General features: G+C 29.6%; 1 protein-coding gene and 1 long non-coding RNA gene across 2 annotated transcripts; one reads left to right on the top strand and one right to left on the bottom strand.

The window, feature by feature from the left end:
- Positions 1-3,177: 3,177 nt before the first annotated feature.
- On the bottom strand, positions 3,178-7,127 carry LOC106684129 (uncharacterized). The gene is made up of 5 exons (XM_014426028.3): positions 7,014-7,127; positions 5,067-5,302; positions 4,034-4,113; positions 3,890-3,946; positions 3,178-3,347 (listed from the first exon to the last, which is right to left on the bottom strand). Exons 2-5 carry the CDS (start codon positions 5,281-5,283, stop codon positions 3,339-3,341), a joined length of 363 nt encoding a protein of 120 aa, XP_014281514.1. The 5' UTR covers positions 5,284-5,302; positions 7,014-7,127; the 3' UTR covers positions 3,178-3,338.
- On the top strand, positions 6,172-13,702 carry LOC136796336 (uncharacterized). The gene is made up of 4 exons (XR_010844040.1): positions 6,172-6,227; positions 6,975-7,179; positions 12,590-12,646; positions 12,938-13,702. It is a non-coding gene; the product is annotated as an uncharacterized lncRNA (long non-coding RNA).
- The last annotated feature ends 27 nt before the right edge of the window (positions 13,703-13,729 follow it).

Here is a 13,729-nt window from a genome sequence, read left to right as displayed (position 1 = left end):
TTTTTAAAAATCTTTTATACTAATAATTTTATTACTGTGATTTCCTTATTGGTAGTAGGAAAAAGATTCAGCATTAATATAAATTATTTGAAATGCTGTAATCACTTCAGGAAAAAAAATTTTTTAATTCTTTTGAAATAAGCAAAATAGATAGTATTATAAAGTAAGAAAAAGTAACGCGCCTGTCTACCAACCCCAAGGTTGTGAGTTCGAGTCCACGGCCCTACTTGTGATTTTTTCAAGCATATCATTATACAATACTCTCCCCGGGCATTTGTGAGGTCCGTTAGCCTTTGGTCACTGTGGGATTTTGGCACTTACAAAAATAGGCGTGGGAGTGAAGAACTTACCCTATGAAAACAACGTCAAGAAACGTGCGATGTATTTCTGTAGTACTTAGCGTGTGGCCTTAGACCCCACGGTCTGTTGTGCCTATAAAAAAAATAAATAAATAAGAAAATATATTTTTAATGTTCCTTTAAGACATTTTCAAGCGGACACATATACACTCTACTATCAGCCCTTAAAGTTCTTGGCGTTGCCTGTAAATAAAAATAAATGAACTTTTATAAATAAATATATACTTATTCCATCCCCTTGGTCTTGCTGGGCAACAACGCAGGATAAATCCATCGGACGATAAATCCGAAACCCTTAAAAATACAATGATTTTAAAAAAAATCTGACTCAAATTAAATTATTAGCAAAGAGTATCTTTGAATCATTGACAACATTTATTTAGGGAACAACGAAGTAGCAGAATATTTCGAAATGGTCGCAAAAAAAAAAAAGGAATTTTGAAAGACTTGACCACTAATACGGGTATAAAATTATATTTTTTATATTTCCTGTAAACCTCCAGTACTTCAGCAATAGAACGGGGGAAAGTGGTTCTTATTCAATATCTTGGTAATCCGATCTAGATAGTGGAAAAGACATTGTACAATAGCAGTGAATATTTTTGATGTAAATTTTGTTTGTCTTTATTTTTGTCCCAAGAGACCCAGGCAAGCTGTCAGCTCTGACAGCCCACTGCACGGCGCTACGAGGCCACAGTACCGGCACTGCACGGGATATTTTTTTACCCATTTCAGGACACGTCAATGCGGTGAGTGTGGGTGAGTAGTAGGGGGGGATCGGTTACTCTTCTGATTCTTATCTAAAAGATCTTACGGATAAGGAGACTGTATCGATGGCTTACTTCACGATGGTGCTTAGCTCTTGTATATATCAGTACATATTCCATTTCTCTTTTTTTCTAATTTAAATTAAACAAGTTAATGAAAATATGAAGATAAAAATAGGTCTGACCATTGAACTATTGTACACCATTGTACCCCTCATTGCCAAGGTTTATAAAATTTATTCCCTTATGTTTATTCAAAAACTGTTACCTTACCCTATGCCTTAAATGTAGTTCCTATATCCAGATTTAAGCCACCCTTCAAGTATAATAAAATAATTCATTGGTGAGAATACCGTGAGGCCAAGGAGTAAAACTTCAGTATCTGCAAATATTTCCAATTTTCCCTTTATAAAATAAAAATATTTATTCGAAATTCTTTGCATTTATTTATCACTTTTTTGCTCAGTTCAATCTGTTTTCAAATTCACAAAAATTAATTTGATTTTTCATTACTGAACGGCATAGAAAATTTGGAAACTTACCTGTAGCGCTAAATTTTATAATCCTAGGCACCAAGTGAGTTTTTTATGAGGGAGATTACTCCCACTTTTTTTTATTATTCTACTTAATAGAATAATAAAAAATAAAAACAAATGTAATATCTCAAATAAACTCTCTAAGGTTTAAGCTGTCAGGACTACGTCTCATTTTGTTACGAAAATTTTTATATATTTCTCCTGTTCTGAAATTATTTTTTTTAAATTTATTTAATATGTTTTACAACTGTACGAATAATAAATACAATAAGTAAATATGTTGTATGTTTCATATACACTTTAAAATCTTGGAAAGGAACCACCCATTGGTGGTACTTCAAGCATTAATTTAAATTAGAAGGTCCCGTGGCCATCTTCTTTTTAGACGCCTCAGAGGATTATCAGGGATTGTTAAGGTGAAAGATTAACAATTAGGTAGTTTGGGTTAGGATGGGTAAGGAATTTGGAATGATCTGTTTGGCATATCTGTTTTGGGCCAAATCTGGAACGAATGTGATGTTAAGGTCTTTGTGAATGAGTTTATTTGTAACGTAATAAGGAGCATCAAGGATTTTGGATTGTAAGGATTGGATGAGGGAGGAATTTGATGGAGCCCCAGAGCTCAATTCCATGTGTCCAAATTGGTCTGATTATCGTAGTGTATACTAAATTTTTGCAGTGAATGGGAAGTTTAGAGCGTTTGTCAAGTAAGTGTTGTAGCAATCGGAATCTAAGAGCAGTTTCTTGTCGTTTCAGCCTTTTTCTGAAATTAAAGTGGGACAAGTTTCGATTTCCTACTGATTTCTCTTTCTATTTGTACATATTTCCTTCATTCTTTCAAAGGGTTGTGTCTTTAATTCTACTGACCCTCATCCTTACCTGTGCTTCTCTTTTCTTCCCTATTAGCCTTCATATAATGTGGTTTTCGTCTGAGGTAATTCCGACCTCCTTTTGTAATTCCCAGCTTCCAGAGTTCATCTTTTTGATGTATCCCTTCTCATTCTTCGTGTATATTTTATCAGAATTTAATTTAATTTTGTATATGTTTATCATTTTAATCAACTTTTATTTTTTATTTATACTAATTTAGAAAAAAAATATTTTTTTCAAATATTTTTTATATTTTCATTTTTGTTTTACTGTTATAAGTTTATAGTGCTTCTTTTCAATTATGACACCCTCCAACTACACAAGCTATTGACGCTCAAGTGTTTACAATCAAATTTAACTTTTGTGACAATTCAGTGTTAAAAATTCAGAACTTCAAAAAAAGTCAAAAACTGGTGGACAGTAACCCATTTCGATGGTTTTGAAAATCACCACTGCTTCATTCTAATTTTAAATTTTATTCCTCGGCTCATTTGTATAAGAAATGAATGATATTAATTGGTTCTATAGAACTAATTTATTTTGTGTGGGATTGATTTGATAACCTCTCTTTATTGTTTTATTGTATAGGATTGTGTATTTAATTAGGTATTATAAAGTTGAATATAATGATAATTTAAAATAAACCACAGTGTAAATGAATGTATTAATAAATTTGTAATAACAATAAATTTATATTAAAAACAAATTACAATAAATTGTTAACAATATTACAAATATATCTGGAATCATGATGTGAATTGAACACCGAGTCATTGGTTAATAAGAAGTCCTCTGGCCGACATCATTCACGGTTTCTGAAATATTTATAAGTTTATGTAATATTTATTATTTTATATATACGTATTTTAGCATTATAGATAGATAAAGCTAAATATTTCTTGAGTAGAAAAGTTAAAAAGAAGTTTATCTAACAAAATATTGAATTCGAACAAAATAAAATCTGTTCACTTCCTACAACATTATAGCTGCTCAACTTTTCCAAAATTCCAAGTTTAAATTGAACTAATATTACCAGTATTGACAATTTTATATATTCTTTTAGTTATTGGTTATCTTGTTTTTTACATAAATCTAGGAACTTATACTTAAGATACACATGAACGGGTTCAAAGCAATGGTAAGAAATGACCTTCGTAGTAAAGGTATTATATCTACATATAAATCTCTCAACAACATTTACGCTTCAAACTTACGCTATCATTGCTACATAAACTATTGGATAGTTTATATATATCATAAATAAATAAATATCAAAAATATATATATACATAATACATAAATATATATATCATAAATCAGATTTCTCATAGAATAAGTCAGTGGATGGTTTTCATACCTTATCAGAGATGTTCGAAGAAGTTTTCTTCTCGTTGTCCGCCTGCGTATTCTGGGACTGAGATATTTATAATTTTATAAAATATATATAGATTTCTATTGACATTTATTATTATAAGCTTATAAATTAAATCATCCAACTCACCTCTTTGGTGGGGGATTGTTGCCGACGCGGTAGGAACCTCATGGCCCATTCTAAATGCTCACGTTTGACTTCCATTGCTTCTGTAAAATTATTAACATTTAAACTTAAATTAAATATAAATATAATTTAAACTTAAAATTGTAAACCTTATCCTGTCATAATAGTTATCATTACCGACTCTTTAAGTTCACTAAAAGCCATGAAGATCATTTACCCGAAACACCCGGCGGTCATAAAAATTCACAATTATACCAACATGCCCGAAAACTTGGGACATACTGTTTTCTTTATATGGGTGACGGGTCACGTGGGGATCACTGGAAATGAACTGGCGGACATTGCAGATAAACAAGCACTTGCTCTTCCAGGTCAGGGCGCGGCCATTCTGACACACCAAGAAATAAGTCTTCCAATGAAAAATCAGATATCATCTAGTTGGCAAGCCATGTGGGATGAAAGCCCGCCAAGCAAATTAAAAACTATTAAAAAACCCCTGAACCATGGACCACATCAAATCGCAGGGAGGGGGGTAGATATTGTCAGATTGAGAATAGGTCATACATGTTTAACTCATAGATATCTGATCAGTAAGCAGCAACCGCCAAAATGTCAATACTGCAACAGTGCACTTACGATCAGTCACATATTTGAGAAATGTCATTTTTATTCTGGGAACTTGAGTAGATTGGGAGTAGGACCGAGTGTATCGGATGCTCTGAATGATGACCAGAAGAACGTGGAAATGGTCTTAGTTTTCTTAAAAAGGAATGGACTTCTAAATAAGATTTAAACCAGAAAATCTTTTATACGTAATAAAAAATACCAAAAGAAGTAATTATTTAATTGTTTTTCGAAATTATTTAAAGTGAAATAGAATTATAAATATAAATGAAATAGAATTATAAAGCACGAAACATGGGCGTCGTTGACCTCAGGGTTTTACGTCCTAAAGCCCAGAAAACAACAACAACAACAGTCATAATGTGATGATATATTATTAGTATAATAATAATATTGAAAGAGGTAGGTCTACCTTCGTACAGATCCTTCCAACGCCTCTTCGTTTTTCGACGTCTGATTTCGTTTTGGTCTGCCGTGGGCTCGACATCCTGCTGCGTCCTTTTGACATCCTTGGGCTGGCTGATGGTCGACGGACCCGCTTGTGTCCGAGGGTCCTGCGCATTTTTTGGTAGTTCCTCCGGAAGCACTGCCTCTTCGTTTTTTGGACAGTGCATCTCAGGCAAACCCATTTCTGTATGCTTCCAAATCCTAAACTTCAAGCACACTCACAAATTCTTGTCCATAATTTAGTTTGTTAGTTTAAAATTTTATTTGTTAGTTATGACTGCAGGATTTTTAAATTATTATTATTATTTTTTGGGGGGAGGAGAATGGAGTTTTCTCGGTATCGACTCAGGGCAATAGTATATTTTTATTGTATCAGAAATAGGTTTGGAATATTTCAAAATTTGAAAAAGGTTTTGCCTTAAAATATAATTGTATTTTTTTTGTTATCATATAAATAAATTTAAAATCTCCATTTCAAATTACAGAGGTAGGTGTACTTGAGAAGAAATGGATAAAGTAAGAAAATCAAAAATACAATAAAAAGATAGACCATTTATATATCTTATTATCAAGCGAAAGCTAAATTTAATTCCGAAAATTGTAAGATAGTTTGGAGTTAGCATGTGTAGTTTCATCCCTTTATATATGAAGATAACATGTTTTGACAAGAGGATTTTTAAATTATTATTATTATTGAAGGGGGAGGACGATATATAGGGGGGCAACACAGGGGAAGAGGATATTTTTTATTTCATCAGAAAAATAAATTTATGGGCGTTATTGAAACTCTAATATAAATCATTAATAGTGCACATGATTTTTCACTAAAAGGAATCAGAGTGCCAATAGAAGGCGAGAATGAGGAAAATCAGGACGTAATCATAATTAATTTTGTCAATTGATGACTTATGTGGAGATGACATAAAATTAAATTATAATGATACGATAGTCCAGGAATAATGGCGGCTGCTGTAGTACCTAAATAAACAGCTGGATTATGCCTTCGATAATAAGGAGTAGATAAGACACATGGATTGCCTAGGTCTTGGAGTACACTTAGTTCTAGTGCATACTGCAGTGTAGAAAGGTCGTATAGCTTACAGTGAATAGACGTGGATAATTAACAGTGAGTTAGGGTTTGATGTATTCTTTTGAATTCAATGTTTGTTTAATAGTTCTTTTTTTTATTTTATTTTATTTTTATACCAGATCGGCGTAGTGGGCCTTACATGGTTGATATAACTTGTATATATTTTTTAACAGTTGATTATGAGGAGGTATAGTCATACAAATGACACCCCTAACTATATAAAATGTTCTTATTAAAAGAAAAATAATAATAAAATAAATAGATAAGAATAATGCTTCTTAATAAAAGAGGAAAGTAAAATTAATAACAAAAAATAATGATATTAGTACACTTGAATAAAACAAACAATTACCTTCTAATAGTAAAAAATAACAAGTTAATTTGAAAAAAAAAATAATAATAGTTTAGTAGTTGGAGTCAGTTTTAAAATTTGAGTAAATCAACATTAAATTTTTAAGAAGGCCAGTCTTATAATTAATCTATGTGTTATAATTATAAAATATGTAATGTAATATAAGTTACAAGCAATGATATGTTTATTGCGAATTGTATAGTTTTATCAGCTCCTGATCCCAACTCAGAATTTGTTTGTTATGATAAACACGTTCTTTGTACCCAGGAGAAGCATTAATTAATTCTTTACATTATTTATTGAAGAGGTGTATTCAAAAAATTAAATTTTAAACGATCATGCTGTATGATATGGATATAATATTGTTAATTATGAATTTAATATTGTTAATTAAGGATATAATATTGTTAGTTTTGTCGGTTTGAATTTAGATGATGGGAATAATTTGTGTAGCTGAGATGAAGGGTCACCTGTAATCTGTGATGTGAGTGCGGCCTCTGGGGTGTCACCCAGGTGTCACCCAGGGTATCACCCAGGGCCACACTCGCTGCCTCTTCAGCTGGACATCTCTTCTCTAAGACTTGCGACTGAGTGAGCACAGGCCAGAGGTCCCCTCTCAAGGATTAGCTCTATCAGGTCTGATTTCCTTTGTTCCCCCAATTCTAGCATTTATGTAATGTATTTCAGCTAATTTTAAGATTGAATTATTATAACAAGATAATAGAGCATAAACATTATAAAAAGTTTTTATATTATTTTATGTTATTAAAGAAAAACGAAACTCTGTAAAACTACGTAACGATTCCTAACTATAAAAAAGAAAAGTAACGACAAAATGATGAAAATTGTTTACATAAGATATTTTAAAGTATTTTTAACAATCTTCAATTAACGTCAATGCAACTAGATATGCAATAAAATGCTAAAGTAGAAGAAATAGATAAAACTAGTGAATGAAATCAGTTGAAACAAGTGAATGTTCATTCATTCTCTTTTTAGTTGAAAACAAACACTCTTAAATCCCTTGATCATACTAAATATATTTAATTTTTCACACAACAGATAATTTCTCGAATTTCAAATCAGCCAACAGACTGCTCAATTAATTATAAATTTTGTACTAGTAGTATATAGAAATATGTGAGCAATATTAAAAAAATAAACAATTTTATATTTATTAAAAAAATTAATATTTTGAGAAATTATATAAATAAAAATAAAAAAAACTATCAAATTATCATAATCTTCTTCCAGAAGACGCACTTCTTGAGTTCACTGTTCCACCATTCCCGGATATCTTCCTTTTTCTATTTGCTAGAAAGGGTTCCGTCTGGATCACCTTCCAAGCATTGTCCTCCTGAAATAATAAAAATATATCAATCAGTTTGATTGTGAAATAGAAAAAAATATTAAGTAATAAATCACTTTAAGAGGTTAAAAAAAAACACTATAAATTAATTTGTCTTTGCAGACCGTTTACACTAAACGATAATTGAGCATAAAGATTATAAATAGTTTTTATATTATTTTATTTTATTAAAGAAAAACGAAACTCTGTAAAACTACGTAACGATTCCTAACTATAAAAAGAAAAGTAACAACAAAATGATGAAAATTATTTACATAAGATATTTTAAAGTATTTTTAATAATTTTCAATTAACGTCAATGCAACTGGATATGCAATAAAATGATAAAATAGAAGAAATAGATAAAACTAATGAATGAAATCAGTTGAAACAAGTGAATGTTCATTCATTCTGATAAAAAATTTACAGAAAAAAATTATTTTGTAGTGTTTAATCTAATATTATTTAAATGCCATCTAGGTCTTCGTATTATATTATTATAAGATTAGAAATTAAATCCAACTCACAGCTGGGTTGAGGCACCCCCCCAAAAAAAAAATTAGAAAAAAGATAGAAGACCAATTCCTGATTTGGACTCTCTCTGTAAAATTACAAATTTTTAAACTTAATTTAAATATATATAATTTTAACTTAATTATATAATAACAATATATCTAACTTAAAAATATATATAAACTAGTAATACGTTATGCTAAAAAAACATAATTATAAATTTTCAATAATCATTTTGAATAATTTAATTTAAAAAAAAATACAAACAATTGATGTTATGTGGATATTGTACTGTTTAATTTCTGGGATGTCAATTAGAGATTTTGTTTGGTAACTTGATTAATAAATTCTCCTGCTATATTGTTTTTACGAATTGACTTCAGATATTATATTTATTTGATATCCTAACATTATAACAGCATTTGAATATTATTTCGACATTTTAAATTTTACCTGAAAAAGAAATAATAATGATTAATTTGATAATGTTATGCATGTTATATTTGGATATGTCTGCTGTTTATGTTGGGTTATTCTCTAGAAGCTAATATTTTATAAATTATAAATAAGTATTTTCGATAGTTTCTTAATTTTAAAAAATCTAAATAAATGTTTACCGTAAGTTTCCAAGATGGTATGAAAATAATAAAGAAATTTAATTTATAATCTTAAACACTTTCTTGAGACTGGTAAATTTTTTAAAAATAAATAATTTAATTTCTATCCATTTTAGTCTCAAAACATTTTATTTTTCTTATAAGTTCGACGTTTCGGCCAATCCGGCCAACCTCAGGAACAATCTACTTAACTCTTAACTCCATGCAGGCTATTCTGCCTAGGTCAAAACAACAATTTCTAATTAGTCATTATTCACATTAAAACCAAAATTAAAATCATTTATCACAGTCACTATTCCTTAAAAACTTTATTACAACCTTTTTTTTATTCATATCTTTTTTTTTTTATTTTTTTTTTTCCTCATTCAATTCCATTTCCATTTTACTATCATAATCTTTTTTATTTATTAATGTCGCTTTCTTTGTTTTATCTGATTTCACAATTAAAATTTGTGGATTTTTCTTTTTGAATTTATTTAAAGATTCTAAATTTTGTTTCCATTTATTATAAAGTTTTTAAGGAATAGTGACTGTGATAAATGATTTTAATTTTGGTTTTAATGTGAATAATGACTAATTAGAAATTGTTGTTTTGACCTGGGCAGAATAGCCTGCATGGAGTTTTTAAATTATATAATTCCAAAATTGTATTAAGTAGATTGTTCCTGAGGATGGCCGGATTGGCCGAAACGTCGGACTTGTGAGAAAAATAAAATGTTTTGAGACTAAAATGGATAGAAATTAAATTATTTATTTTAAAAAGAAATTTATTTTAGTTTAATTACTCTATTCGATTACTCGAGATTATTTTGTTTGAAAAAACACTACTTGGATAGATCAGTTTTCCAAAAATGTTTAAGAAAATATATTTTTAAATACAATGCAGACCTAAATTAAATTAAATTAAGAAAATCATATCAGATCAAAAAAGTTTTCGATCTGAATTGCTCTTAAAGTCCGATTAAAAATCATAAACCATAAAAAACTCCATTTGAAATTTCGGAGTTAGGAAATAGAGAAGGTAAAAAAAAATAATCAAGCGAAAGCCAAATCTAATTTCAAAAATTGTAAGGTTATAGGCAGTGGACATGTGTAGTCTAACACCCTTTATATGTGTGGATAACATGCTCAAAAATGTTTAGGATGAGAGAATATTTTTGGTAATACATCGCAAACCTCGGATATGAAAGCACAACAAATATTCATGAAGTAGAAAAGTATTTAATTGATATTTCTTAGACAAAAAGAGCAACAAAACTATTTATTAAATAATAGAGTCAACTAATAATGTTCCAACATTTTTATGAACCTTAACAACAGATTTCTTGATCGAATAACATCCTGTAATTTTTCTGTTCTCCGCTCCAGTGGATGAGATATCATTAAATTCCAAATAAAGCTATTTACATGAATACTACCTGTCCTTAAGTTAAACATTATACTTTCCTGAATAAACAAATAAGTTTAAACTGCTGTGAGTGCACTGCCATTTCCCACCGTCGTAAAACTCCTCTTTGACCATTAAGGCGACCCTTGACCAAGACGGCTGTGACCGCAAGGGACAAAATTATGGCTGAGGAGGTATTGGACCCTTTTGTAGTGGAGCTCAATTTGTTGCCTGAGGTACCTGCAAAATTGCCCTATACCGTTACACTGTCCTAAGCCTATGCCCTAGGTACACTTAAAGGGTAATAAAATAATATTTCAGCACTGGTAGTTAAGAATTTTGAAAATAATATGAGGACAAAGGCAGAACTAAGCATATTCCAATAATTGCAGCATTAATAAATTATTTAAATATTCATTTAAATCAATAAATTTATTTATATGATTAAAAAAAAAAATACAACTTTTTTTAAGGCAAAACCTTTTTTACGATTTTCTCATAGTTTCAAATTTTGAAACATTCTAAACCTTTTTTTTTCTTATTTGAATTTTTTTGTTATTGAATGCTTTTTTTTGATAATTAGATTGGTATTTGGTCTATCTTTTTATGGTATAATTAATTGTCTCACCTTTTCCATTTCTTCTCACGTACACCTACCTCTGTAATTGGAAATGGAGATTTCAAATTTATTTATAGGATAAAAAAAAAAATGCAGCTTCAAATTTTGAAACATTCTAAACCTTTTTCTGATACAATAAAAATATACCATTGCCAGAAGTCGTTACTGACAAAATTCCATCCTCCCCCCAAAAAATTAATAATAATAATTTAAAAATCCTCTTGTCAAAACATTTTTGAAGCATGTTATTCACATATATGAAGCGTTTCACACTACACGTGTTCACTTCGCATAACAACAATTTTTGGAATTGGGTTTGGCTTTGGCTTAATATCAACACTGGCATATGGTCTACCTTTTTATGGTATCATTAATTAAAAGGTTTTTTTGAAAAATTTAATAACCTATCCAAAATTATTAATTTTCATAACAATATTAAATTAATCAATAAAATCATTATATACTTTATAGTGGTGAAATTGAAATTGTCGAAAACAGTAATGATATACAATTGAGTACAAATCGGCAATAACAATATAGAATTAAAACAACATTAAAATCAAAACTAAAATTATATTATTTTATTGATTTAAAAAAAAAAAAAACTTTATTTATTGATAGATATTACAATCTGCCACACCGTTGTGGGCAATGGGTAATAGTGATGAATGATCACATTCATACTAAAATAAATAAGAATAAAAATAAATAAATAAATGAAAAAGCAAATCAAAATAAATAAAATCTCTCTTGAAATTTATGCAAACACAAGGATAAAGAAAATGGAGATAATCAAAGTATGTGTATGAAAAAATATATTTTTTAATCTCTAGTCACATTTACACTGTTATAAAAATTAATAATTATAATTTAAAAACTCTGTTGTCAAAACCTCGTCCTGACAATGTTAAGAAGCATGTCACACAAAAAAAATTCACTCCACATAACCTTACAGTTTAAGGAATTTTTTTTAACTTTCGCTTGATGATAACATTGCTCTTCATTCTATCTTTTTATGGTATCATTAACTTTGTTACCTTCTCCATTTCTCTCTAACACCTTAATTTGAAATAGAACTTTTTTTTCGTTTTCTGATTTTAAATCAGTCTTTCGGAGGAATTTCTATCCAACACTTGTTTGATCTGACGCGATTATCCTAAATTACCCGAGGTCTGGAATTGTATTCCAAAAAACATTCTCTCTTCCCCAACATTTTTTTAAAACTGATCTATCTAATTAGCGTTATTAAGCTATTTCTAATGTAACAAGATCTTTGAGTGTGTATATGTAAGCATTCAGCAGTGAAGAAACGAAAAGAGTATGGGAGGAGCTGGGCGAAGGCAAGCCTCAATAAAAATTATTGTTTTACTAATACTTTCATATCATAATAATATGATTAGGCTAAGTTCGCAATTTTATGTTTAAATTATATGCAAATTTAAGGAAGACTTTTTTTTACAGAAGAATCAACGAAGAGGCTGCTACCGCCTAGACAGCCCGACATATAACCATTACATGTCAATTATCGTAAACTAACAATCCAAATGTTTCCAATTTTACAGAATCATGGGCAGTACACAGAAGGCGGCTGCCGGAACAGCGGCGAGTACGATATGAACGTGAGTGAAACATTTTAATTTCTAAATTAACAACTACAGTTCCATCAGCTTATATATCCTATTATGAAACTACCAATAGTATATCAACATATATAATTCAGTCGTATTTTTAGGTTTTTATTTGGTCGATTTATATCTCATATAGTTCTGTTGGTTCCGAATTATTAATACGGAGATAAGCCCGGGTTTAGAATTAATATAATTTTTAAATATGATGTAAAAAAATAATAGCTAAATTTTAAACATTTTTTGGAACCAGTATTATATTACCATTTTTGCCCGACAAAACAGGAAGAAGAGGCTGCTGATACCTTGTAGATAATTTAAGAACGACGGTAAGTTGAACCATTTAATTTTATAATCTAGCTCATTAACTATTGAGTGTCTTAATACTTTACTTATAAACTTTCTAAAACAACCTAATATTATTTTACATTGCTTGTTTAGTCTCTGTTCTCAATTTTTCGAACATAGATTTTACATATAAACATTACGTGTCAACTGTCGTTATTAAAATGTTTCCAATTTTACATAATTAAGGGTAATTATAAAAAGACGGCTGCTGCAACAGGTACTGCAACAGCAACAGCAGCAAGTGCAGCGGCGGGAGTCATTTGGAGGTGAGTCAAACATTTTAATTTATTATTCAACAACTACAGTTCCATCAGATTATATATCCTATTATGAAACTATGAATAGTATTTTAACATGTATAATTCAGTCGTATTTTTAGGTTTTAATTTGATTGATTTCTATCTCATCTAGTTTTGTTAATAAAGAATCGAAATCAGTCACTGACTCAACTATTTTCGACTTTCGATTTTCAAAAGACAGTATTTATGAATAGGTGAGATGCCAAACAGTAAGGGTGACAATCATATGAATGAGATTTGTTTTATTTACTTGTGCCACACCCAAATTTACTGTTTAATATTATCAAAATTCTGATAGCATCAACAATTAAACAATGATTTTACAATTTTATACTTACTTAGGACTCTATCTTGACAAGAGACTTACTTGGAATCCACACACAAGACTGAAACGACAAGAAACTGCTCGTAGATTCCGATTGCTACAACA

The sequence above is a fragment of the Halyomorpha halys genome, unplaced genomic scaffold, assembly GCF_000696795.3.
Source record: "Halyomorpha halys isolate HHAL.00 unplaced genomic scaffold, Hhal_1.1 Scaffold547.1, whole genome shotgun sequence".
In the NCBI taxonomy this organism is placed as follows: Eukaryota; Metazoa; Arthropoda; class Insecta; order Hemiptera; family Pentatomidae; genus Halyomorpha; species Halyomorpha halys.
This window is presented reverse-complemented; position numbering and strand designations above follow the sequence as displayed.

Excerpts from the sequence above, each read along its gene's own strand:
- LOC106684129 (XM_014426028.3), bottom strand. The coding sequence starts at position 5,283 with ATGGGTTTGCCTGAGATGCACTGTCCAAAAAACGAAGAGGCAGTGCTT. Across the intron at positions 4,114-5,066 it reads TTGGAAGGATCTGTACGAAG|AAGCAATGGAAGTCAAACGT; the intron begins GTAGACCTACCT and ends ATAATTTTACAG. Across the intron at positions 3,947-4,033 it reads AACAATCCCCCACCAAAGAG|TCCCAGAATACGCAGGCGGA; the intron begins GTGAGTTGGATG and ends TAAATATCTCAG.